The sequence below is a fragment of the Manacus candei genome, unplaced genomic scaffold, assembly GCF_025592945.1.
Source record: "Manacus candei isolate 608988 ecotype Guabito, Panama unplaced genomic scaffold, ASM2559294v1 h1tg000017l, whole genome shotgun sequence".
NCBI lineage: Eukaryota > Metazoa > Chordata > Aves > Passeriformes > Pipridae > Manacus > Manacus candei.
In genome coordinates this window covers 23636671-23662714 of record NW_026138065.1, presented here as the reverse complement: position 1 = coordinate 23662714, position 26044 = coordinate 23636671, and the positions used below count along the sequence as shown (strand labels likewise).

The window sequence follows — 26044 nt, the reverse complement described above, 5'->3', positions numbered from 1 at the left end:
GCATTTTAAACAAAAAACTGGAGCACAAGCTTTTCAGGAAGGCACATGGTCTTATGGCCCATATTGCCTAGTGTGCTACAGATTTTCTTCGCTGCAGTTTCTGAGTGTGTGTTAACTATCGGGAGCTCAAGAGGCACTACAATGAGGGACAAAAAATGTTACTGCTTCAGGATATTACTCTGTTCCAGAAATGGCACAAAGTACAAGCAAGGACTTCAGCAGCTCTTATTTCCTCCTTAATTTCTGGTTGTGCTTTCCCCAACTCTGACTTTTCCGTGCAAGCCTATGAGGCTTACTTTGGGATTTTGAGATAGGCAGGGTTTTCTAAATGGGAAATAAACAATGTGGTTTATTGTTAAGCCTCAGCTTCCATGTGTACTGGCTGTTTGTTTAGCAAATAGCCTCCAAATTTTTTCCATTTCCATGGGCAATGTTAAAACATGACAAAAGAACAAGAAGTTGAATAGTTGTTGTACTAGGTTGCTAAAATGAAAGATGAATTCAGTTGTCTTTGAAGCTTGCTTTATGTATGACATCTTCAGTGATTCTCACAGGTTTAGCATGTTCTTACAAATAATGTCCACTCAACATGGATTTAAAATGTCTTCTTACATAGGTATGTAGTAAGATTTTTTTCAGTATTAAAATTACTGCCAGCAGAGATGGCAGAAACAAACATGAGAGGAGAGTTTTGTGCAAAAGAGAGGCCTTGTCTAACCACTTAAAATTCTGAGCCACCTTCTTATGCTCTTGGCCTTATTCGTTTTTTTAGTACACTGCCACTGAGTAGAGTAGCAAATGTTGGTGCTCCCAGTAGTCTCCCTTGGCTTATTTTTGGTTTTGTAGGAAAAAAAGCCTCCTGAGGGTGGAACACCTGCAGGACTGGAGCCCTCAGGCTGCCTTCACATGACAAATCTTGCTAAACTGCCCTTTAAACTGATTTATTGCTTTACTGCTTCCTATAAAAGTGGCTCCCACATGTGAGCAGCACTGACAGATAAAGGGCAGAATCACAGGCAGTGAGTTGCTCCTCACGCAGCTCTGTCTTGCTGAACCTGGGAGTGAGGGGAAGAGAGCAGCAGAAATGGGCCGCTACTCGGGCCGGAGCATGAGGCTCATCGCCATGTGTGTGCTGAGCCTTGTCATTTTTGCTGTTGAGATCTCCGTAGCCTACGTGGGCAATTCTCTTTCCTTAGCCTCAGATGCCTTTACTGTTCTCTCTCACCTGATCTCCATGATCATCGGTTTGTTCGGCGTCAGGTTCAGCCGCATCAAGTGGCACAAGGCCAGCACCTTCGGCTTCAGCCGAGCAGACGTGCTGGGAGCTTTTGGCAACTCTGTTTTTGCCACTGCTCTGATGTTCAGCGTCTTCGTTGAGGCTATCAAGAGGTTTATCAATCCTCAGAAGACAGAGAAAGTACTGCTCGTCCTCATTATCGGGGTTTCAGGTCTGCTCCTCAATGTGTTAAACTACGTTATCTTCATGGACTGCTGTTATTGTCGTGCTCCCCGCGGAGACACTGAAACAGGTAAATAGCCTCATGCGGTTGCTCAGCGTTCCCAGCCCTCTACAGTTCTGCTTAATGACTCTTATAAAGACTGTTTACTGCTTCTCTGAGATGGGCATGTAAAACATAGTTTTCTTCACTCTTTTGTTAGTGAGGGTAGTGGATTTTGTGCCTGAACCCATGCATGTTTCCAGTTACCACCATACGTGTTTATCAGTAAGTAACGTGCAAGCAGTGTATGTATTGTCTTTCTAAAGTGTACAGTGATCTGCAGGAGAAATTTTCTCCCTAATCCACTGGCTGGCTAAGCAAGGGACAAAGCATACTGCCACTCTGAGGAGATACTTGTAAATACCTAATCCTGAAATATCAGTCATCCACAGTCTCCACTCTCAATATTTTAGTAATTCTGCTATAAATTTTGTCAAAGATGTGGTTATCTTTGAGCAGTGTTCACAGTTTGTATGAGATAAGAGAATAGGTAAGGGCAAGAGAAGAGTCTCAGCTTTCCTTGGTTTGGGAATATGTTTTGAGACTATCTGGATGCTGACTGAAAAAACGGAGCTGAAGTATTCTTTGCTGATGTTTGTTAACCTGCGCTTGGGAAAGCATGCAGAGGAAAAACAGGTTCTCTGCTACAGAAATCTTTTGCAGAAGGTTCTGTTCGATGCACAGAGGTTTGGCCTTTTAGTTTATTTGTCCTAGCATAGGAATTTAAAATTTCTTCATTTGGGAGGAGAGATGGGGACTGTTTTTCTCATTCCCGCAGCAGCTAATTCACTTTCTTTGATGCATGATACATGCGAGTTCTTTTTCTCTCTCTGTATGTTTTTATATACACATACAAACATATTTCTTAAGAATAGTAATATTTCAGTTGAGATAGGAGCCAGATATTTGCAAAGTGTTACTTGGATGTGCTGTAGGGAAAGCTGAGAGACCCCACCTGAAAAAGCAGCTTCTGTTATATGCTGTTATATACTGCTCTAGCTGAGGTAAGTCCTATGTTTGACTTCCAGGTTTTGGAATTAGAAATTAAAAAACTGATAGTTTATATTTTAGTGTTTAATGTGTTTTGGTTTAGGTCTTGAATTGGAAAATGTTTCTGTTCATTATTAAAGGTATCTGCAGATCATATTGAAGCTTTAACTTTCCTGGTGTATAACATTAAACCTAGATGCATAACTGATATTGGTGCCTGTGTGTTTAGATGCCCAACTCTTTAACATTTGAGCTACTCTTAGACTAAATTTGTGGCGATATGTAGTTAGCTGAGGGATTTAATAGGCTTTTCTGTTGGGAACTGTCAGCAATTCCTGAAAAAGTCTTTGTTTATGGTGACTTCTTGGAAGACAGCTTCTGAAATTGTGCTTCTAGGAACACATCGGCACTTATAAGGAAAATAACTGAAATTAATGGCAACTGTGCAGCTAAATGATGTTCTCCCTGAATTTCCAGGATCCTACTCCTAATAAATCTCTGGGACAACACAGCCATCCCTCTCTGTCCAATAGACTTTTGTCCAAATACCTGGTAATTCCACTTTGCTTTCAACTGAATTTAAGTTGCATGAACCAAGGATGAATTTCGTACCATCCCATAAATATAGTGTGTAGATTAGCTGGTGGTTTTACCTCTCTGTTTCTGGTATGGTGAAACTTCCCTGCTTGCAGTAGTGCCTACAGGTAAGATAATGCCATTTTATACTGTAGAGGGAATGCTCTTTTCTTCTGGACTTAATTTTGTAATTCCCACTTCGGTAAAATTTCACATTTATTTCCTCTAATTCTCTCTGTATTCAACCTGAGCAGGATTTTTATTGCTTTTCTTTCAGAAGAAATGTTATTCCCCAAATAGTGTACTCTGAAAAGTATACTCACATGCTCTACATATATATTATGTATTAAAAAACGTGGAAAAAAGGGATTCCATATCTCTCTTGTCATCATATGTATGAGGAAAATATGCTCTTTGCTGGAGATGGAAGTCAAGGCAAATTTTCTAGTGCATCAGCAACAGAAATTCAAGCAGATGGGCATGGTTTCTGAATCCTGCTGATGCAGTCCAGCTGTCCACGGGCAGTACCTTGAGTGACACCTGAGGAGTCTCCTCACATGGTTCACTGAAAGGTAAAGATTTTTAGAGTAGCCCTCTACCTCCTAGGCTTTCTAAGGAAAGGGGACAATTGCCTTCATATCTTTGTTCCCCATGTAGGAATAGATTTAAACAGCCCTCTCTTCTCTTGTATGTGATTGTCTGCAAAAAACACAAAGCAAAAAAGAAAGAGTGGTTCAGTTGTCCAGTGCTGTACTGTGGGTGCTGAGGGCAGCAGGAGCATCTAAATCCACTGAAACAAATTCTTCCTCCTGTATTAATGCCACAATTAATCACCACAGCCAACAGTTCATCTCATTTCTCTGTTGCATGGTCTGCCATCAGGGATGGAAAATTAGCTGGTGGGTTTCCTGGATGCTGCTGACAGCAGTGGCAGAGTGAGATGTGCCTACAACGAGCCTTGGTAGTCAGGTCTGGACACTGAGTGAGGTGTTTACAGGTGCCAACCCAGCTCTCCATCCTTTTCCCTTGTTCCACATCTGTACTCCTCATTTAACTCATTGCAACATCCACACCTCAGGGGCTCATCTTAGTACAAATATTCTCATTAAGTAAGTTTTTCCAAGTTGCCATCTCTGCTTACCCAGACAGAGCCAATTCCCTCCTCCACCCATTGACTAGGCTTGTTTTTCCTCTCATCCCTTACTCTTCTGTCCCTCACCCTTCTCTTTTTTCTGGTTCTTGCTACCCTTTTCCTCTGTGTCCTACAGTGTCCTACTGCCTAAGTCTTCATCTGCTGCCACTCCCTTTTGTCTCTCTCTCTGTTGTGCAAATTCCTGTCTGTCCCCTCAGCCAGCTGTAAGCACCTGTGTCTTCCCACCTGATTGAATTAAGGTCTCTCTGTCCTGTAGGTCAATCTTTACACTTGATTCAGACAAGTGTAGTTCCCCACACTATGTTAGGACTAGGAGGAGAGGTCAGCAAGAGCACAGGGAGGATGTGCCCCTGTTCTTTCTTTTGATGCTGACCCAGAGCAAGTTACTACAGGTATAACAATATTTCTACTGTCTCTAAAGGAACTGCTGTGTAGAGGTACTTGAGCCAGCTGGGCCATCCATGGCAGAGGCCATCATAGACTAGTTGTTGCTTTGACTTGAAATCCAGGATATACTTGTAAAAACAGAGAAAAATTAAAGCTTCCCCAGGAAACTTTTCCTAGGAGTTAAAATTCACAAAAGACTTTTCTTGCTGCTGGAAATGACAGAGCAACTTTAGCCAGAGTTTTCTGACAATTTCGAAATCTTGTATCTTATGCAGAAAGTTTTGGCACAAAGGTGAAGAATATGGCAAAGTAATTAGCAGCTGAAAAAAAATTATGCTCTTATAATAAATACCAGACAATTTTAATACTGGCCATGCCCTTCATAGTTAGTCGTAAAAATACAGAAGCCTGTTTTACTGCACACAGTGATCCAATTACTCTTGTTCATGTAGGTCAGTGTAACTGTCTCTTCTACTCATTTATACACAGTTTTAAACTGTTAGAGGGATCGCAGTTTGGAAAGCAACGCGTTAGTCTGATTATAATAATTCTCTGTTGTTTGTCTTGAGAAAATTAATAAAGATTTAACATGAACAAAACATTTGTTCTGTCGTTTTGTGATCTGTACAGGGAGGTGGGGGGAAGTAGGAAATAAAAATGTCACCCAGCCCAACCCATCTGACACTAAACCATCCATAAAATGTCCGAGACCTGTGAGAAACAGCTCTCATCTTCTCATGAGGGACCTCGTGGTCTTTGCACAGCTCACAATTCAGTAAATAAAACACGTTCTGTGTTAGCAGCCAAGTGGCTTGCTTTTATGTTCCCTTTTGTACAATTTAGTGGGTATGTGTGTGAGCTTTTTGCGTGGTAACACTGCTGGATCTTGGTTCTCCTATCTCAGTGTGCACCAGCAGCCTGCCTCTCAGATAAGATGTGGCATGTAAGCTAGCAGCCACTTAAATGCAGAACACACCTTCTTTCTCCTTCTGGACCTACGCAGAGTGGGTTTGTTTATTCTGAGGCTTGCTGTGAGGCGTATCTTTTTTTTCCAGGCTTTTGTAATTAGGAGAGATTTTGGGGTATACATGTGTGAATGAAGAGAGGCACTAGCCTTAAATGCCTAGGTGACTTGGGAAGGCTGCATTGAAGTTATATTCTGAACTAGATTTTCACAGCTGTTGTCGCAAACATGCTGATCCCAGGGGAAGTGAGGACATTTATAGGCCAAAATAAGTGGATAAATGGCTGCTTAACCTGCATCTTAATGCCATAGAGCTTCCCAGTGGAGACCTAGTGAGCTAAAGTGTGCAGGTATCAAAAAGCAATTTTAAATGTAGTGGTGCTCTCCAGTTGAACAGACCCAACAACCCATAGTGCAGATGGTCTAGGAATTAGAGTTCCAGAATAGAGGGTTTCAGTTTCTGAGGTTGTCAGTGTGATCATTAAATTCACCCACATTTAAGAAGAAAAAAATAAGTTCCCCGATTGGAACAGGTTTGTCTTTCAAGTGCACTGCTGAAAGGGTGACAGACTTTGCCAGAATGATGACCCAGAGGCCTTTGTAAGGAATGAGAAGGAACACCTGTAATGCCAGACTCTGGTCTACTGTGTTTTTCACACCTGAAAAGCCTAAAAGCATATCCTCAAGATCAGCATTACTCTGTGCTGCCTCTCTTTTGAGTCTATCTTCACCAGATTGATACTATTTTTCCCTGAAAGCACTAGCTCTTCAGTAAACTCTTCATGTCAATTCATCCTCTTACTGCATTCATACAGATGATTGTCAAATGTGCAGAACCAGAGTTTACCAAGAGACAGTTGCTTCACTCACACAGTGCATCCTCATCCTCAGGATTTATGCTGCCTGGGTAGTGCACTGTGGCATCCAACTCCTAAATGCTTGACAACATAGTATGCACAAATGAAGGGATGTATGCTTTATGTGTCTATTTCCATAAATCCCAGAGGTGTTAATGTGTTGTCATGTAGGTAACCAAAGCCTACTATAACTAAATATTTAGATTATATGGCTTTGAGTTCTACAGTACTGCTGGATGTAGTCCTCTCAAATTGAGTAAAAAGGCCAAGAGGCACTCTTAAAGTAATTTTAAGTGTTTATCAAATACCTAAGACTGAACACATATTTTCTGAAGGTTTTCTTTAGTTTAATAGTGTGGCAAATAATCCTCACCAAATTTTTCCAAAGCTTTTCTGAGCAACTACTGAAAAGGCAACTAGGTGTGCGTTAATCTATATTCAGTGAAGCTCTAACACAAAACCTTTAAAAAGACAAGGTAAGAGACTGTGAAAGTTTATTTAGTAACATGCTTCTCTAGATTTTCTTCAGATCTGTTTTGAATGCTCTTAAAAGAAACCTTCAAAGATAATCCAAGGATTAGTTTCCAACGAGAAAGTTTTGCATCAAAGCAAGTAAAAGCAAATGTTTTAGGGCTACTTTTTGGGCAAAATGGAAAATGCAGAATGAAAAAGTTAAATCCATGAGTAAAGTAAGCAAAGCATCCCTGGATGGTTGATGCAAGAGCATAAAGGTAAGGTTAAACCTTCTGAACCTAGATTCCAACAGTACTAGTGCTGCTGAACTTTGGGTATCTGCATTCGCTCTCAACCTTGAACCACTTTCATAGCAAAGGAATAGACAGACTGTCTGTTACATCACAGTATCTGTGGTGAGCTGTAAGGAAATAAAAGGACTGTAAGATAACTGAGTTCAAAGTCATAAACAGTTTCAATACAATCGGGTTTTTAAGGTTGACATGTTTTATAAGTTAACTGCAATTGTTTTATTTGGATGGCTGTTCTGCAGATAGTTTGATACAGACACAAGTTTGGTGTTGGATTCAGTCTAGAAATGCTGCCGGAATAGAAAAGGAATTTTTTGCAGTAGGGCTCAATGCAATTTACAGTGATGAAATCGGTGAGTGGCTTTCTCTTCTTCATGTTCTTTGCAATGTGCTGTGCTACCTCCCAGTAGAAAAAGGTTATATGGAGATTATATATATAAACACATAAATTTATATGAGAAACATAACAGAACCACACTTTTAAAAAAAGTGAATTGTCAAGTATTTGAAATATTTCAGGAAGTATTATCCAGGTGCTAGAGCAGATAATGACTGGATGTGTCTCAAAGTCTGCAAAAATATCCAGTATGCTGGATATGAAGAGCAGGGAATGGTGGTTTAGAACTAAAAAACTGAACAACTATCTTAAAATAGGAAAAAAATATAACAAATATAACAAAACAGGAGACATTCCAGGGTAGAAACTAAATAAACCCACAGGGTCCTAATTTCAGATTGACCTACCACTGTATTCAAGCCAACTTTAGAAATCCATGAAAAATACGTTCTACGTGTCCAACCACTGGTACAATACTTCTCCCCAGGACAGTTTCGGGACTGTCATGAAAAGTCATAGCTGTGATTAAAAATCCAGGGACATTCACCTCTGTACTCTGCCAAGGGCTCTGATAAAGCTTTCATCCAGATTGCTGAGGTCTTGCTGGAGAGCTACCTTTTAGGTTTCTGGTCCCTGGATCGAAGCAGACCTGATGATTTCCCAGCTGTGTCACCCTTCAGTGAAACTTCATCTTCCTCTTGCAGGTGTGAGAGGGAGATACAAATAAAATGAGAAAGCAATGAGGAACAAACCACCTGCAAACAGAATACTCTCATACTAACCCCCTTCCACAACAAGGTCTGTTGGTCAGTGTTTATTTTGTGATTCATTTTGTGGTCAAATTTATTTGTAGCAGAAGCCAACCACATGGTTTCCATTTAGATTTCCTATGAATTTGGCCCAGCATTCCTAATTTAGAGAAAGAAACTTCATAGTAGCCTTCAGGGCTGTCACCATGTCTTCTCAGAATGAAGCCGAAAGGTCCTCTCACAGCCACCCATTGCATTTCAAGCCATGGACTGAATGTCATGTGCCCAGGGTCAGCCTCAGCTTTTTAGTGCAAATGTAATATTTTCCTCCCTAGTCTTAAGGAGGCATAACTCCTTTATCACATATGGCAACGTGTGGGCGTTGGTTTCTTTCATTCTTTAGTTTCTTCCAGGTCATTTCTGAAATGTCTTTTGTAAGTAATTTTTATGATGGGTCAAAAAGTAATCTCTGTCAGGACTTTGATAAGAAGGATGAAGAGTGATCTCTCTTAATGGTACCGTTTATACTTAGTTCCTTATTTTTGTGATTCTTTTTGCTATTCAAATTCTACAGCAGCACGAGGCTATGAGTGATTTATTTTCATTCAGTAGTAAAAGAAAATTACCATCATTACTGCTGTTACTATTGTCATATCTCATAATTATAGAGATATCCTACTTTCAAGGGCTGGTAATGGCTTCTCTGGAAGGAACTAGAGTTTTACCTGTCATCTTGAAAATTAATATCTTAAGGAGGGCATGACACAAGTCTGCAAAACCAAGAGTGGCATAGGGTGAGTAGTCATTGAATGTTTGTCCCATTCTCTGAAACAAGAACAAGAAAACATTAAGTGAAACTAGCAGGATTCAGGTTCAAAACAAGGAGAAAGAGGTGACAGGCTGATATAGTTGGGGCTGTTCAACCTGGAGAAGAGAAGGCTCCAGAGAGACTTTAAAACACCTTTTCAATATCTGAAAGAGAGCTGGAGAGGGACTTTTTATAAGGCCAAGTAGTGATAGGACAAGGAGTAATGGGTACAAACTGAAAGAGGATATGCTTGTATTAGAGAAATTCTTGACTGTGAGGGTGGTGAGGTACTGGAACAGGTTGCCCAGAGAAGTTGTGGATCCCCCATCCTTGGAAGGGTTCTCAACCAGGTTGGATGGGGCTTTGAGCAACCTGATTTAGTGGAAGATGTCCCTGCTCATGATAGGGGGGTTCCAAACTAAACCATCCTATGATTCTTCACACCATGAGAGTGATGTGGGGAACTTGTTGCCAATTAATGTTGAAGTCTACATCAGTGTGTGAAAGGCTAGACTTGCAGATGAATGAAAAATGCACTGAGGGCTACGAAACATCTAGCTCAGAAACTCATTTGAGCTGAAAATACTTGAAGGATAAAAGAGTATTAAGAGGAAGTATTATATATACTCACCCTGCTTTTACTGCTACCTAAGCATCCCCTTATGGCCAGGTGGGGACAACCTCTTGGCTAGAGGGTCTGACTGCCAATGGCTAGGTGTTAAAAATTGGTACGCTGAGTACTTTGAAAGCTTGGCACACAGAGATCTTGAAGGTTATAGGACTGCTTTGCATCTTTGGGATTCAGAAGGAAAGTTGTCTTGTTTGTAATAATTTTATGAGTTCTTAAGAATTTTACCAACTCCTGTTCCTGATTGGGATGAGGAAACTGCAGCTTTTCTAGCGGTATTGTAGCTGAAACTAAAGTTGGCAAATAGTTCAGAAAACTAAGGTCTTGGACAACCTTTTCTGAACCTCTTAAGAGGAACTTCTTCCAACTCAGCATAGTTAGAAACAGAGAGCCTGGGATATTTAGGTTGATTGTTTTGTTTAATAGTATGTAGCTTGTTCAGATAATCTCAGTTCTGGATGAGTAAGTGTAACTGTAACATTATATTGTTGAATGTCTGCAGTCAGTGTATAACACAGAAGGATGCCAAGCACACTGCAAAACAAACATAAACATGGTTCCTTTTTAAAAGGATTTGAGACCAAATCTTCTGATACTGCAAGTGGATTGGTGCAAGCAGAACAGCAGTGCCCAGAAAGGGGGAAGAGCCTGAGTGAAAACACTGTTTACAGGGTTGGTGACTCCAACATGAAGAATTATGACTTTTTTTTGGATTATGTGGAAGAAGATCAAAGTGAAAAATAGCTACAGGGATAACATACACTTTATTCTGAAGATTAACCAAATTTAATTATTCTTGTTATTGAAAACAACAACTTCTTGAATGAGAATGATTACCTTTGATCACTTGACAGTTTTAGGAGTCTTTTGTCCTGAAGTGATTGTGATACCTGGATGAAGAGGGACAGGGAGGCTTGTATGCAGAATGGGGCAAGCAAAAGATTTGACGTCCAAGAGGCTTCTAAGCAGCCATAGTGCAAAGGGAAACGCCCCTGAACGGATAAAGAACTGAAGATGTCTTGCTTTTGACTGGGATAGTTCATTTTCTTTATAGCAACTGCATTTTGGATTCATATGAGAAGAGCGTTGATAACACATTGCTGTTTTAGTTGTTGCTAAGTGGTGCTTACTCTAAGTCAAGGACTTTCCAGTTTCCCATGCTCTGCCAGCAAGGAGAAGCACAAGAAGCTGTGAGGGAGCACAGCCAGGACAGCTGACCCAAACTGACCAGAGATATTCCATACCACAGAGTCATGCTCAGTACATATTCTTGGGGGGGTTGGTCAGGAGCTGCCAATCACTGGTCTTTTGGGGTTTATTAATCTCTCTTTAAAAAAAACCAAAACAAAACCACACGACAATTATTATTCTTTTTAATAGTATTAGTATTATATATTACTTTGTGTCAATTATTACATTGTTCCTATCTCAACCCATAAGGTTTTTTTCTGATTCTCCTCCCCATCCCTCTGGGGGCAGGGGAGAGTGAGCAAGGAGATGCATGGCACTCAGTTGCCAGCTGGGCTTTAACTATGACAGAAGATGAGAAACAGAAAGCAGGAGAGAATGACCAGTTCCATAAAAACATACGCTAGATATTCAGAAGACAAAAGCGATTCAAATGTGTTACAGCACTGGGAAAGGAGTAAAGGAGGCAGTCAGGACTTTTGCTGTGCCTCTGTATGAACCTATGGCTACCCTGGGTTTTGAAGACAGTGCAGGTTTGGTTCCCTCATCTCCAAAATGTGTGGATGGGAACGGGAAATAGTTCAGAGATGGACTCACTGCCTAACTCAGCACAAATATTGCTCTGTTTGTGTGTCACTGTGTGGCTTTCAGACTGATGCTGTATCATAAGAAGCAGATTGAGATGTGTGAGCTTGACAGAAGGAATAAATTGGCGGATCAGCAGATAAAGCTTCAGAGCTGAAGCTCTGAATGTGTACTGCTTCTGACATCTTCAGAGAGTTAGATGTATTTGTGTTCAATGTCAGAGGACTTACCCTTATTTGCTGAAAATAATACTTTTAACACTATTTCTTCAAAATAACTGATATTTTTATGTTTTGAAGTGAGTTCAGGACTATGAGTTGTTATTTTTTTTTTCCCGAAGAGGATTGATGCATATTTTGTGCAGGAGGATTAATGATGTTTCAGCTTATAAGTCAGTATTATCAGTCTTCCTAAAATAAGAACCACTGGAAATTCTTTTCAGTTCTATGCAGGTGCAATTATCTTGGCCTCACAGAATTGTCTTTTTTTCATTGTAAGTGACGTGCCCGAGGCAGAATTTTCTATCATTAATTATAGTAAAGAAGATATAGAACATCATTTAAAAATTTATATCTGATTATTTGACTTCCTATAACTCATATTTTTCTTCTCTTTGTTCCACCTTTGTCATACTCTTTTTCATTTGGCACAAACATTAAAAATCTCTTATCTTGTTGGCTGTAATTATAGATCTGAAATGTGTGTTGATGTAAGTTACTCTATCTGTTTCTATGACTATGTTTATCTTTATGGGAAGGTTCATTTCAATACACTTATTTTTATGCATTTTTTAGTTTGAATATTGCAGGGTATTGAATGTATGAAGGGCATGCACAAGGATCTCTTGTTAACTGGGAGTTGTGTGTATTAATTCCTTGGAGGGGTAATTATCCTCTGAATGGCTACTCTAACCCACTCCAGAGGTTAAGATACATCTTGCGTTCTTTGCAAGACAGGCTTTGGTTGTGTGCACAGAATTAGGTGAAATGGAGAGGCCTCATTCAAAAGGTGCATTCAAGCAACTGCTCAAACTCAATTAATAGCAGTAACAATGTAATAGCTTCAGAGTTAGAAAAAAGAGGAAATTCCTGAAGTCTTTAAGGAAAGGAGGTCCCAGCTGACTGGGGCAATATCAAACTGGCAACCTGTCATTAGTGGGGTTCTGCAGGGCTCTGTCTTGGGCCCTGTGCTCTTCAACATCTTCAAAAATGACTTGAAACCAGGATTGGAAGGAATACTAAACAAGTTTGCAGACGACACAAAACTGGGAGGAGCTGTTGATGCCCTCGAAGGCAGGGAGGCCAGATTCTGCACCTGGGATGGGGAATGAGATGCTGGAAAACAGTGCATTGGAAAGGGACGTGGGGGTCCTGGTCGATGGCAAGTTGAATATGAGTCAGCAGTGACCTGGCAGCCAGGAGGACCAACTCTGTCCTGGGGGGCATCAGGCAAAGCATCGCCAGCTGGTTGAGGGAGGTCTTTGTCCTGCTCTGCTCTGCACTGGGGCAGCCTCACCTTGAATATTGTGGCGGTTTTGGACACCCAGTATAAGAAAGATATTAAGCCCTTAGAGAGCGTCCAAAGGAGGGCAACGAAGATGGTGAAGGGCCTTGAGGGGAAGCCGTACGAGGAGTGGCTGAGGTCACTTGATCTGTTCCACCTGGAGGGTAGACCTCATTGCAGTTAAAACTTCCTTGTGAGGGGAAGATGAGGGACAGGCACTGATCCCTTCTCTCTGGTGACCAGTGACAGGACCCAAGGGAATGGCCTAAAGTTGTGTCAGGGGAGGTTTAGGTTGTATATTGTTCTTTCCCCAGAGGGTGGTTGGGCACTGGAACAGGCTCCCCCGGGCAGTGGTCACAGCACCAAGCCTGTCAGAGTTCAAGAAGCATTTGGACCATATTCTCAGGCACATGGTGTGACTCTTGAGGATGGTGCTGTGCAGGGCTAAGAGCTGGACTTGGAGGTTCTTGTAGGTCCCTTCCAACTCAGTATATTCTGTGTGATTCTGTGAATTTCTGGTTGCAGAACCTTTGGTAGGTGGGACAATATAGTGTTCCCTGGCCTTGCTGGTTTATAATATGATAGTGATGGGTGCTTTCTCAAGTGGTAAAATGTGGGATGTGATGCATAAGTATGAATTGCAGCTGCTGAAGTCATACTTCTGCACTGGTGTGCCTCAGGCGTAGCTGAAATACTCCAAACTCTCCCAGGATACCATTTTAAGGACATAATTTTCTTTAGGTCTTATGTATTCTATGTATCTGTTTATTATTTTTGGATCCAGTTCTCCTATTGAGCACTCCATAGTTGAGGATGACTTAATTTCCCATCACCTCCTTTGATTATTCAGTTGTTCCCATCAACCTTGAAATGCTGTATTAGTAGTCCAGGTCTGTCCCTTTCTATTTGCAAGCAGGGCTGTCACTTTCTCAAGAACTGTTTTAACAACGACAAGAAAAAATCTAAATCTAATACAAATACAAGATAGAGGTTTACTTGTTTATTATGCTTCTTGTAGACTATCCTGTAGGTTAAAAAATGCATGAAATTATTTTTCTCATAGGTTGATGATAATTTTTTGCACAATAAGGAGCTATTTTCATAGAATCATAGAACGACTGGAAGGGTAGGAAGGGACCTTAAAGATCATCTAGTCCCAACCCCTTGCCATGTGCAGGGACACCTTCCACTAGAACAGGTTGCTCAAGACCTCATCCAATCTGGCCTTGAACAGTGACAGGGTTGGGGCATCCACAACGTCTGTGAGCAACCTATTCCAGCATCTCACCACCTTCCCAGTAAACAATTTCTTCCTAATACTTAACCTAAATTTCCCATCTTTCAATTTGTACGCATTACTCCTGGTCCTATTACTACAGTTCCTGACAAAGGGTCCCTCTCTCGCTTCCCTTGTAGGCCCCTTCAGGTACTGGAAGGTTGCTGTGAGGTCTCCAGACAACCTCTCATTCTCCAGGCTGAACAGCCTCAACTTTCTCAGCTTGTCTTTGTAGGGGAGGTGCTCCAGTCCCCTAATCAACTTGGTGGCCCCCCTGAGGACTTGCTCCAACAGTTCCATGTCCTTCTTATGTTGCGGGCACCAGAACTGTACACACTACTGCAGGTGGGGTCTCAAAAGAGCAGAAGGGGAGAATCACCTCCTTCAATCTTCTGGCCACGCTCTTTTTGATGCAACCCAGGACTCGACTGGGTTTTTGACACACCTTTTTAAAGGCTGGTGGCCGGAAATGAGCTGGCTCAGTAGATGGCACTCTGTCCTTTGATTTGGCACTGAAGCCACCAATAAAGCACCAAAGGAGCGTAATTATTGGATCCGTCACTGGGACTTCACCGTCTCTGGATGGTGGGAGCGCAGGCAGGGCAGCACTGAGTGACTTTGCCCACCCGACAGGGCCCTTCGCCAGTCACCGCGCCAGCTCCGCGCCTGCCCGCGGCCCATCTCTTTTTCCTATTTATTCCGTGTTTGGCTGATTTCGTGCCCCCCGCGGCAGCTCCCGAGGCCCGGCGGGGCCGGGGCGGTGCCGGGGCGGGGCCGTGTGGCGGGGCCGGGCCGCGGGCGGGCCCGTGTGGCGGCGGCGCGGCCCGGGCCGCCCGCACTTATTGCGGGCCGGCGGCGGCGGCGATGTCCCGGCGGTAGCGCGGAGCGGGACCCGCGGGCAGCGCACCACCGCCATGGGGCGGTACTCGGGGAAGACGTGCCGCCTTATCTTCATGCTGGTGCTCACTGTCGGCTTCTTCGTGGCCGAGCTGGTGTCCGGCTACCTGGGCAACTCCATCGCGCTGGTGTCCGACTCCTTCAACATGCTCTCGGACCTCATTTCCCTCTGCGTGGGGCTCTCCACGGGGCGCATCGCCCGCCGCAGCCGCCGCGGGCCCCGCGCCACCTACGGCTACAGCCGCGCCGAGGCGGTGGGAGCCCTCAGCAACGCCGTCTTCCTCACCGCCCTCTGCTTCACCATCCTCGTGGACTCCGTCCTGCGCCTCGCCCGGCCCGAGCCCATCGACGACGCCCAGCTGGTGCTTATCGTCGGCACCCTCGGCCTCGCCGTCAACGTCGTGGGGCTCCTCGTCTTTCAGGACTGGGGCGCCTGCTGCCGCCGCCGCCCGCCCGCCCCGCCGCCCGCCGCCGCCGCCGAGCTCCGGGATGTGCCCGGGGCCACGCCGGAGGGGGAGGCGGCTGAAGCAGGTGCCTTTCGGCTGCATCTTCGCCTTTCTCTCGTGTCCCTCACCTCTCCGCATCCCTCACCCCGCGCTTCTGCATCCCTTCCCATTCCATCCCTCCATCTCGTTTGCCCTCGGGACTCGCCGAGCTGTTGGACCCATCCTCTGGGCCCTTTCAGAGCCCCAGAGCCACCCGTGGGCCCCGTGGGGTTTTCACTAAGCTCATTCAGACACCCGCCGCCTCTTTCACCTTGTACTTTACACTGGCCTGCTGGGCGTCTCCGCGGGATGGGGGAAGGAGGCGTTGCTCAGAGGGCTGCATAGGAAATGTTCTGGCTTGGTTGTTTTCTTCTTGTCACCTTTGAAAGAAGTTGGTTTTGAGAAGGTTGATGTTTTTTCTGTTTGTAGAACTTATACACAACACAGCGTTTCTTCTTTGAATGCAGGTGATTCACCAAATGACCAAAAAAGCCCTGAAGGGGGGTCTGAGAAGAAAAAAGAGAAAAAGTCTGAAGCCTTGAACATCAGAGGTATGGCATGGGAATATGCTGCTAATGTTATATTAGCTTAAAACACTTTATGGTTTGCATTTCATATTCCTCCCCCCCCCTTCCCAAATTATCAGTAAGAAAGGGAGCAAAAGCCCAGGACTCTTCTATGTAATTGGACCTGGTTATCTTCGGCAGAAAGGTTTTGGTTGTATGAGATAGTAGAGGTAGTAACAAAATAGTGTCATGCCGATTTGTCCCTGAGTGTGCTCACATTTTGATTTTTATTCTTTAGAAGAGTGCAGCCAAACATTTTGGAAAGGATACAAACCCTATTGCACTAAGCTCAAGTCAGTAGAGGCTTTAGAGGAAGGTAACGCAGGTAGCTATGAGGAGCATCTTTGAGTGTCACAGCTGTAGTAGGTGAGCAGTTTTCAACTTTAAAATGCTTTTCTGCAGAAAACAGAATTTCTTTTAAATCCCAAGGTTGCTAATATTTTGCTGTCAGCACAAGGAAAAAGGTTCTGAAACTGGTGCTGCAGCACTGTGGTTTTCCAGGTCCTTGAACTGTGAACCCATTCCTGGAAAAGTCTGAGACAGGATCAGCCCTCTTACGCTGTAATTTGGCAGGTCTCTGGGAATCTGTGGAGCGAAATACTATAGCTACTTCTAGGAATAAATTACCCACGTGTCACTCCCTGTCTGTGTAGGTGTTTCTATGTATACATGTCTATATAGGTACTCTGAGCAGAGCCAAATGCAGATGTCTTTGAATATATGAAACATTGAGTTTGTCCCCAGGGAAAGGACTGTCAGAAACCTGACAGGATAGTAGTTCAGGCTTCTTCTGGTCGTGTATCAACATCTGATATTCCTCCAAGGTTGTGTAAATTTGCATTGTGTGAATTCTGCTTAAGAGATCGACGTGGCAGTCAGGCACCTGGGTTTGCTGGGGTTTTTTTAGTGTGTGTGTGTGTGTGTGTCTGTCTACCTGTCTTTCAAAAGTGTTTTCAGAGCTACAGAATGCATCTATAAGGCAAGATGCTTTGGGAAATCAAACCATGTGCTAGAGCCACAACACTTGCCTGTATGTCTAGAAATCGGTGTCACTGAATATTATGGCATTATGATGGTAAGATTATTGCAGCAGAATAAGCAAACTTATTCTGGGGATGAGGAGAGAAGGATAAGAAATTGCTTTAGAGAAGGCCTTGCTTGCCTGAACCACAGTGCCTGGGTATAATGATGCTGGAAACTTTCAAAAATGTCTGAAGGATAAGGATATTTTAAAACAGTTAATTTAAAATAGCTGTCATCTTTCATTTTTAAAAAGAGAAATTTTTGTAAGTAATACTTTGATATGTAATTTTTACAAAATCAGTCTTTATTGTCCTTACAAATATTCATTGCTTCTGTAGCCAATGCTACAGATATGTGTCTTTAAAATTCTGATTCAACATTTATGTTTTTCTTTTGAAGTTAGTTACATAGCTATACTTACTTTATAATCACTTGGCAAAAAATTCTTATGTTGTAGAATTGGAGCCTCCCTGAAAAACATGGCTGGACAAAATGGATTGTTAGAGGAATGGCTTTCTTGATTTTAAAAGTGGTAGGAACAGGAATCCACAAATTCTACCTGACAGGATTAATTATTGCAGTGTGAAATTATTCCTTTTACTTCTTGAGCATATGCAGGGTAATTCAGACTTTCCAACACAAGCTGTTGGAAACTGTGATCTTACCATGCTTAACATACCACTACTAATACTTTATTTAGTAAAAATTAATCTTCATTTCTAGCTTATAATCATAGCTTTTGGGGTTTGACAGGGAAATGGGTTCATTTCTGCCTAGGCCCTCATTATTGATGTATTACCAGGGTGTACATATTATTGACATTGTTAGTGTAACATAAGCATTTTCCAAATTCTGTATTCTCAGCTAATAATTCCTCAAAATTCTGACATACTTACTTTTTTCTTAACTCAAAAGAAGACTTTCTGAAACATTTTCCTGTTCTTTATAAGCTGTTCTCTTTGGTTAGTTGCCTTGGCAATTGCATCCTGCCTGTCCCTCTTGCTAGTGCAATAGTTGATAGCCCATGCTGAATTGAGATTATTTGTAAATGAAAAGAAAACACTGCAACACTGTTAGGAGGAGTAAAACCCTGTGGAAGTCTGCCAAATGGGGCAGAACATGCCTGACTCTAGCAGAAAGAGTCGGACTCACTAGAAGCTTGTACTTTCTTATCTGACCCAAGTGATTTGGAGGAACTCCAGAGGTTGTTGCCTCACACAAATCAAGGTGTGTGTCCAGAACTGTGAAGAAATAGCAGCACAGGCACAATTCTAGGGCTAATCCAGTATCCAGCATCACTGAAGAGTCCAAACTCTTTGCTGTGTTGTTAGTGAGTTTTGAGGGGAGCTTTTTGCAGCTTCTCTAGCTCAAAGAAGGGGTTAAATGGCAGTGAAACACTTCAAAGTACGTGTCACGGGGATGTTAAAAGGTGATTGTTTGTTTTATTCTCTCATAGGTCTCAAATAAAAAGTATTGACAAAGAAATTAACTTCATATATAGAGAGATTCCCTGAACTAGGCATGGGTTGGAATGAAATCTGAGTCTGAATAGTAAAGACTGACAAAAGTGGAGTGGTTCGAGTAGTGATGGGAAGAGGGAAGTTTATGTAAAGTAATAAAAAGACAAAGAAGAAAAAGAGACTTCTTGGATTTTTGTAACTTCATAGCAAGAAAACTACTTTGGTCATTGTAGTTTAAAGGGCAGCTAAACTTGTGCTACTTAAGAGCCTGTTTTGTCTTTGCCTTTTGTGTCTTTGCCTTTTGTGCAAAACAGTATTTAAAGATGTAAAAAGAGGCACCTAGCATTCCTCTCCATTTAGAGTAGTCCAGGCACATACTAAACCATGTGACTGATCTCAAACCAGAGTCTGATTTTTGCTGAGTCTGAGTAGTGTTGGTGCACAAGATTTAATATGACTGGTAATCAAGCTTGTTCTGAAAACTGGAGTTTGAGGGTATTCAAAGCCACAAGGCTGGACTTAGATTTTGCTCAGGTAGTTTTTTAGATTTCAGGAGTGTCATAGAAACTGATGGGGGAGAATAACTGTTACTGGGGGTTATCTGTGGCTCTCTCAGCTTCCAGGGTAGAACTGATAGATTTAGTCATCAATTTTTAATTGAGATTTAATGTGCCAGGATCTCTTAAAAATTTGCAGGCATTGAAGCAAACACATTTTATGTTACCATGGCATTGCAGTTGGACAGAAGTTGCTGGCATACCCTACATGTTTAATAAGGCATCCTACTTAAATAGCTATGCTTCAGATTTAGTGTTTCCCTTGCTGTTTTTTCCTGAAAGTGGTTACTGAAAACTTTGGTTATGATATTAATGCCTGGAATTTTTCATTCTTCATGTCAACTAGAACATACTTGAAAAATGCAGGAGTATTTCCCCCCTACCCCCTAAAAAGCCCAAAACAAAGCAAAGAAACCAAAACCACCCCACTAATGGAAATTGTGCCATTTGTTTCAGGTGTTCTTTTGCATGTTATGGGAGATGCACTTGGATCTGTGGTCGTGGTAGTTACTGCTACTATCTTCTATGTACGTCCTCTGGGGGATGCTGCGTGTAATTGGCAGTGCTACATTGATCCAAGCTTGACAATAGTTATGGTGATCATCATCTTGTCTTCTGCATTCCCACTTATCAAGGAGACCTCAACTATTTTGTTGCAGATGGTCCCCAAAGGTGTTAATATACAAGCACTGAGTAAGTCAAATTTGTTGTTGAAATGCTGTTAATTTTAATGATATATTTCAATGCATATGTTATTTGTGGAATGACAGGTTTGGATTATTTACTCATAATAGCTCCAAATGCTCAAGAACTGTGAGAAATAGTCACATGCCTGTGTCCTAGCAACATGACTCAAATCTCTCTGGATTAGTTAAAGCATGCATTTTGAGAATGTGGTACTCCAACAATACATCAAAAATACCAGGTCTTGAGCTGTTAATGCTTTGTATGGGTTGTTTGTGAAAGAAACGACATTGAGTTACAATATTTCCCAACCCTGTAGTGGCTTCTTCCTAAAGGCTTCCAAAACAGCTTAGAAATTTCCATTAAGGTTGGTTTATTTTGTAACTCTAAGGTGCTGTTCACGCTGGTCAGTTGTGGGGTAGCACTAGGTACTTCTGAAATTCCATCATGCTCAGGATGGAAAGAAAGCAGAAGATATGGGGTCTTGATGGAGGAATTGGTGCGCTAACATTTCTTGTATGAACAGTTGGTAAATGGTAAATTGCCTGAGGAAAGGGTGAACCCAAAAGGAGAGGTGGCCTGTTCATGCAGTCATCTGGAGGCTGAACTGAAGGCAGCTGGGAGTAAACATGTTTTATCAAGTATATCTCTTCTAAAATGATAGTTTGGATACTGCTGCTTTTGGATGGGGTGCCAAATGGGACAGTGGATAATTAGCCAGTACACCAAAGCCTCTAATACCTTTTTCTTATGTCTTCCAGCTGACAGACTAGCTCGTGTACCAGGAGTTAGCAGCCTTCATGAGGTACATGTCTGGGAGCTTGCAAGTGGGAAGAATATTGCCACTCTTCATGTCAAGTGCCAAACCCCTGCCAATTACCAAGACGCTGCCTACAAAATACGGGAGATTTTCCATGAAGCAGGGGTCCATTCTGTGACCATCCAGCCAGAGTATGTTGACCACAAGACCTCCCAGCTACTGTGCAGCTCGCCCTGCATCTCAAAAGCTTGTGACCCTCAGCTGTGCTGCAGTCAGAGGGAGCTCCCCCGGGCTAAAACTAATGGCTACTCAGAGAAAAACAACAGTTACATTTCTGCAGGGCGCAAAGACAATGGTTCAAGTAAAAGTGACATTGAAATCCCAATCGAAGACCCGGCAGCAGAGGACAGCCTGAAAAATTGTGACATTTCTGATGACAAATCACAGGCGAGCAGTACACGGTTTTAGGCAGCTCCCTCTAGTCTGCATCATGTTTTCACAGAACAAACGTATCATGCCTCTGAATGGGGTCATTGGTGGTTGTAGCTGAAGCTGGTGTGGCAAAAAGATTTCTGTGCTTTAGCTGTAAACCAAAATACACCTAAAAGCCCCTTGTATCTGAAATAAGGATTAAGATTTCCACCAAGGCTGTTGCATTCATCTAAGATTTTTCTGATACAGCCTTACCCAGTTTGTCACCAAAATAAGGGTGAATTCCTGTTCTTAGAGTGGATGGGGTGTATTGCTTGCTGTCTGCACTGATGTTTGCAGTTCATGGCCAGTGGCACTGGGAATGAAACTCTGTCCTTTCCTGCTAAAGTGAGCTGTTTCTTGAAAGCCCTGTGTCCAGATAATGATTGTACTGGGCTGAAGTACTGTATATTTATGAAGGACTTCAGTAAAGATGCTTTGCTGGTCCTTAAACCCCATTTTTTCATGTTTTACAGTAACAATTGTGCTCCTGGCCAGTGGGGTTTGTGAATGAAATTAAGAGTGTCTAAGGGGAAGCACTCAGGAATTTTGACTTGCATTGTTTTCTTGATTGACTCCTGTATTTAGGGACAGAGCAGAAGCTGGTCTTGCTTCTCTAATAGTAATACTGGAGTCCCAGCCTAATTACAGATGAGTGTGCTTGTGAATAGACTGCTTATCATGAAAGCAAATAAATACCTACTGATGTTGTCTGCACTGATTCTAGCAAATGGAAATGTAGGCAGTCATCCAATTAACTTTTATCTTGTTCACCATTATGATTGTACAACTCAGTCTTTTTAAATATTTTTTTCCTTCTGACAACAGAAGTTCTAAGAACCATGGTCTTACTTTATCACTGTGTGGGATGATTGCATTATCTTTAACACTGAGTGTCTGTTGTTATTCATGCTGAATAAATAAGCTAATGTGTTTGTTATAAACAGTTAAAATTCTGCAATTCTATTATTAAGACATAATTTATTAATTAAGACATAATTGTATTAATTAAGGAAGTACCTTTAAGTCTTGTGTGCAGTATTATCACTTAGAGGGAGCTTTAAAAAAAAATTAAACCAGGGAATTGTTCCTAGTTTAGTCTTAATTATTTCTTGTTGTCTACCTTTAAAGGTCTGAGCCCTCCCCTCTGCCCTGCCCTTCCTCCCCCTGCCCAAAGGTGTATCTCAAAGTGAATTTAGTGAAGCAGTTCATTATCTTTTTGCTGCTTGTTCTTTTCTGAAGGCACGCAGGGGTCCTCTAAGGAAAACAAGGTGACATGCTCTGTCACCAGCATTGGGTTTAGGTCAGGTGCGCTCTCCATGTTTCTGGGAGAGGAGATCCACTACCTAATCCACACTGAGTGTAGTGCTCAGCCTCCCTGGCCATTCAGGTCAGATCCAGAAGCTTTCAAATACACTTTGCTTCAAAAGCAGCCTTTCAATGGTCCGTGTGGCCTGGACAGGCTATTTTATCCATTTATTCCTGGGGACACCTTTATAAAATAGTACTGTCTTTACCTCAGTGACACCTTAACAGAAAGAGCAAATTGATTTCATACCTGGGCTGGGACAATAGTGGGACCTCCCTGTAAGGCTGGCTTAAAAACAACCAACTTCACATTAATAAAGATGATTGCATTAATTCAATGAATATTTAAACACACAGCAGGATATTTTGCTGCTTGGAAAATAGTATTTACTGAAACAGTGATTGCAGTCTAAATAGCACATTTCTAGATTTGTAGTTACCCGTCCCTTTTGAACAGATTCTTGGGTGAATTAATATGTTTCATAGCCTTTTATTATAGATTTTTATTATATAAATTAACATTTGTTAATATAATTAAAAGCTTGATCCTCTGGCCTGTTTGCTTCTGTTGGCAGCAGCAGGATCCTGCTTGGCAGTTATTGCACGAATTAATGTAAATCAGGAAACATTGTTAGAATTGCTCTGTCTTTTAAAAGTGTGTGGCATAAAGTAAGACAGCCCTTTCTTCTGTTCTTTTTTTTTCCCCTTATTTTCATCTATGATGGTGTTTAAATGATGAGGTTTAGATGTAAATAACAAATATATTTATAGGGTTTTTGAGAACCAGAATGGAAAGCTCCTAAAATAACAACAAAGCCTAAGGAGAAGTTACTTCCAGATACCCTCTAAAACAAGCACCCTTTCATAATTATGCATTTGTGTCTTAAATCAGGTAATTTTTAAAAAATATATATATATATTTTATTAAATGTTTGAAAGCTAGAATGGCAGTATTTACTCTGGGATTAAAAAAAAAACTTGTATGTGTGATGTTGGAGCATTTGACAAAATGGACCATCTTTATTCTTCTAGTATTTGTTAAAACCATGGTTATGTATTTTCTAAACTTTTGAAAGTGTTGAAGTCTGAAAATACAATGAAGTAATTTTCTTAGGCTTTTTTTTTTTCTTGTCTAATTGAATGGACTGTAACTGTTGCCTGTGAATAAATGGGAAAATACCAGGGATTATACAAATCTTCAGGTCTAGAAAAGAAGCAGATTTTAAATTTGCTTTATTAGTTAAGCAAGCAAAACCAACACAACCATGTTATTTATGAGATGAACATTGCTTTTTTTATTGTGTGTAGGTTTCTGACCAGCATCTTTGCCTTCATTTGAGTCCCACAACAAAATATTTTTCTCATCTCTTTTAAGTGTGTCACAACTAGGCTGTACTGGGTGGCCCCTCTCTAATTCTATGGAAGACTTAATTCCAGTGTGTATGTTGTACTGGCTTATTTCTCTTCAGTTCTTGGCATATCTGTTCTAATTCTCTTGGAGTAGTCTTCCCTCATTTTGAAATACAGTATATTTCAGTATTTGCCTGTATCTATGGGCAGTTGTTTTACATTCAGTTTTGTAGTCCATTTGTAGTCATAAAATCTCTGTTCTGGCCTCTTTAGCTTAATTGCTTTATTTCCCTCCCTGATTGATTGCACTACTGCGTCCTCTTCAAGTACTGCCTTACAATTGTCTCTTTATGGCATCTGGGTTCTCTTGCAGTGGTTGTCCGTTTCTGCCCATCACTGCCTGTAGCAAAGGAAATCTGCTTAAATTATGTTTGACTTTCAACTGGTTGTCCAGCTAATGTGGCCCTCTGACCCGTAACCAGTCATACATGTGACCTAGTTGTATGACAACGAAACATTTGGTAACCTTACCAGATCGCTCTGGAGTAAAAATGAAATCTGGAATAAGTTAACATGACACTGAATGCAAAAGCAAAAGCAGTTTATGGGCCTTCATCAGTTGTGTGCCTTTTTCTAAAGTGAATCAATTCTTTGTCACCTTTTCATATGTGCCAAAAGTGCCGATTTGATTGTTAATTTTTCCTTCTTTTGTAACTCTCTGAATGCAGGTCTTACCTTTGTTCTTCAATGTAAAGAAAAATAACTGCTGCTATTTTTAGGAGTATTGCTTTTGTCTTGCCAAGTTTTTAGTTGACTTCATTTTCCTTGTGTTCTTTACAATACTTACTCCGACTCATAGTTCTATGGTTTTTTCCTATTAATGTTTTTCTTATTTTGTTTCCTCAATAAAAGCAGGATGGTTTTGCTAGCCTTCTGGTCGTGGTGGTGTACCTATAATACAGTTTAAGAATACCTCTTTTATGCACTGGTTAAATTTCTGCACTCCATTCTATTCAAATTCATCCTCTTTCTGGTTTTCCTATGTGACACACCTTACCATTGCAAACCACTTTTTGACCTTTAGTTTTTCCTGTTCTTTCCCTCTTCCATTCCTGATTAATAACACTTACTGTCCTGAATACTCCCTTTTATTCTGAACTTTGAAGGGAATATGCCAGCACCTGAATTTTCCCCAAAGTGAGGTTTACCACCCAAGGTCTATGGATGGCTTGATGTGAGCTATTATGTGAGCTATAAGGACTATTTTGTATCCTGTGATCTGTGTAGAATTGTTGTCTGAGTAGTAGTCATCCTGAGATGTGAACATATGCATTTATATATACTTAAATTCTTTATAAACACTCTACCTGAGTCAACTTTCTAAAAAGGTTGGTTTCTAAACCTGGGAAGGTATAATGAAATCATGGGGGTTCACTGGTCATTCATTAATATCCTGGGGGAAAACTTGGATTGCTAATTAGAAAATAGGTAGAAGATCATTCAAAAGCTATAAACATTCCTGTAAGTTCTACTTACTCTGCTGTACAGTGGAAGCACTTTCTATGTTAAATACTTTATTTGAACAGTGACACCTTGTTGTGAGGATGTTGCTGTACAAGATTGTTACATTTATGGAGTTTTGTTGCTTAAAAGTTTCCTCCAGTTTTTCTGTTCATTATATGATTTAATGTGCCAAGATGTAATTTCCGTGATTGCTGAATCAATGAATTGTAAATCTCACTATGGTTTTATTAACCATTGGTGAAAAATTTAAAGTTTTATGTATAGCTATATTTTTTTCAAAATGAAGTTTGAATGTCTTGTAAATAAAGTGTATTTTTAAATAAACCTGTTGTTCTAAACTTGATGTATATTAGTAATAGAGAGCTTGTGTCATTTTGGATAATTTTAAGACCTTTGTATGAGTGAAGTCTGTTCTCAACTTGTGAACTTGTTAATGATGCAAATTTTTGCATGTATTTAGAAGAAATGGGAACCAACACTCAAAAGCTTTTCTTCTGCGAGCAGCCTTGCATTTTCTATTTTCAGAGTGAATTTAGAGTCCATAACTCTGAGGTAGCGGACAAGGATCTTGGCTGCATCTGGGTGAGCTCTTTGCAGATGCAGGGGGTGTCTTCCTACTTGGCACTGCTGGGTTGTGCCTGCTCCTTTGGTGTTCTTAGCATCAATATCAAGTATCTACCACCTGTGGTTCTAGG

The 26044-nt window shown here is 41.4% G+C and overlaps 1 protein-coding gene across 2 annotated transcripts; it reads left to right on the top strand.

Moving 5' to 3' along the window:
* Positions 1–984: 984 nt before the first annotated feature.
* On the top strand, positions 985–25667 carry SLC30A10 (solute carrier family 30 member 10). 2 transcript variants are annotated; one of them, XM_051782985.1, is made up of 4 exons: positions 985–1529; positions 16114–16197; positions 19709–19945; positions 20698–25667. In XM_051782985.1, exons 1-4 carry the CDS (start codon positions 1085–1087, stop codon positions 21162–21164), a joined length of 1233 nt encoding a protein of 410 aa, XP_051638945.1. In that variant the 5' UTR covers positions 985–1084; the 3' UTR covers positions 21165–25667. The 2 variants fall into 2 exon arrangements, with proteins under 2 accessions (XP_051638945.1, XP_051638943.1); XM_051782983.1 differs by lacking the exon at positions 985–1529 and adding an exon at positions 13460–15692.
* Positions 25668–26044: the final 377 nt, after the last annotated feature.